The 666-nt window shown below is 58.1% G+C and overlaps 1 protein-coding gene across 2 annotated transcripts in view; it reads left to right on the plus strand.

The window, feature by feature from the left end:
* The first annotated feature begins 249 nt into the window (after positions 1–249).
* The window catches only part of oscp1a (organic solute carrier partner 1a), a 5,050-nt gene continuing 4,633 nt past the window's right edge, over positions 250–666 (plus strand). For both annotated transcript variants that reach the window (XM_008423004.1, XM_008423005.1), the window contains exons 1-2: positions 250–407; positions 504–533. In XM_008423004.1, the coding sequence (XP_008421226.1) occupies positions 296–407; positions 504–533 (142 nt within the window). In that variant the 5' untranslated portion in view covers positions 250–295. The remainder of the gene's footprint in view (positions 408–503; positions 534–666) is intronic.

Below are 666 nucleotides of genomic sequence, written 5' to 3' on the forward strand. Positions count from 1 at the left end.
CCAGTTTGGCTCCAGTTTGGCCCCAGTTTGGCTCCAGTTTGGCCCCGGTTTGGTTCCAGCTCCCTGCTCTGCCTGCTGCGTCACTCTGGCGTCTTTATCCCGTCCAATCGGCTTGAGCTGCTCCTCTGATCCTCTTGCTCACCAGCTGTCGCCTCTTAGAGGGAAGCTGCAGGATCGGGATCAGTTCAGACGCAGACATGGCGGCGACTCCCAGCAGGAACAGCCAGCAGCTCCCCGCTGGCTCTGACCTCTGACCTCTGACCTCCGCTCTGGGAAGTGGGTCGGGACCAGCAGGATGTCGGTGAGGACGCTGCCGCTGGTCTTCATTAACCTGGGAGGAGAAATGCTCTACATCCTGGACCAGCGCCTGCGAGCGCTCAACACGCCTGAGGACCAATCAGAGACAGGTGGGCGTACATGGCAGGTGAGGTGGGCGGGGCCACAGCCTCTTCAGTAACTGCTCTGTCTTCCTCTGTTTCATCGGAACTGTTGGCGCTACGCAGGAGTTTGGTCGGAACGAGACAGGAAACGAGGTACCAGAACTTCCTGTTTAGTTCCCGCCTCCTAGAGGAAGTCGGCTGTTTAGGCTAGAACAGAACTTCCTGTTTAGGTCCCGCCTCCTAGAGGAAGTCGGCTGTTGAGGCTAGAACAGAACTTCCTGTTTAG

The sequence above is a fragment of the Poecilia reticulata genome, linkage group LG11 (genome assembly GCF_000633615.1).
Source record: "Poecilia reticulata strain Guanapo linkage group LG11, Guppy_female_1.0+MT, whole genome shotgun sequence".
NCBI lineage: Eukaryota > Metazoa > Chordata > Actinopteri > Cyprinodontiformes > Poeciliidae > Poecilia > Poecilia reticulata.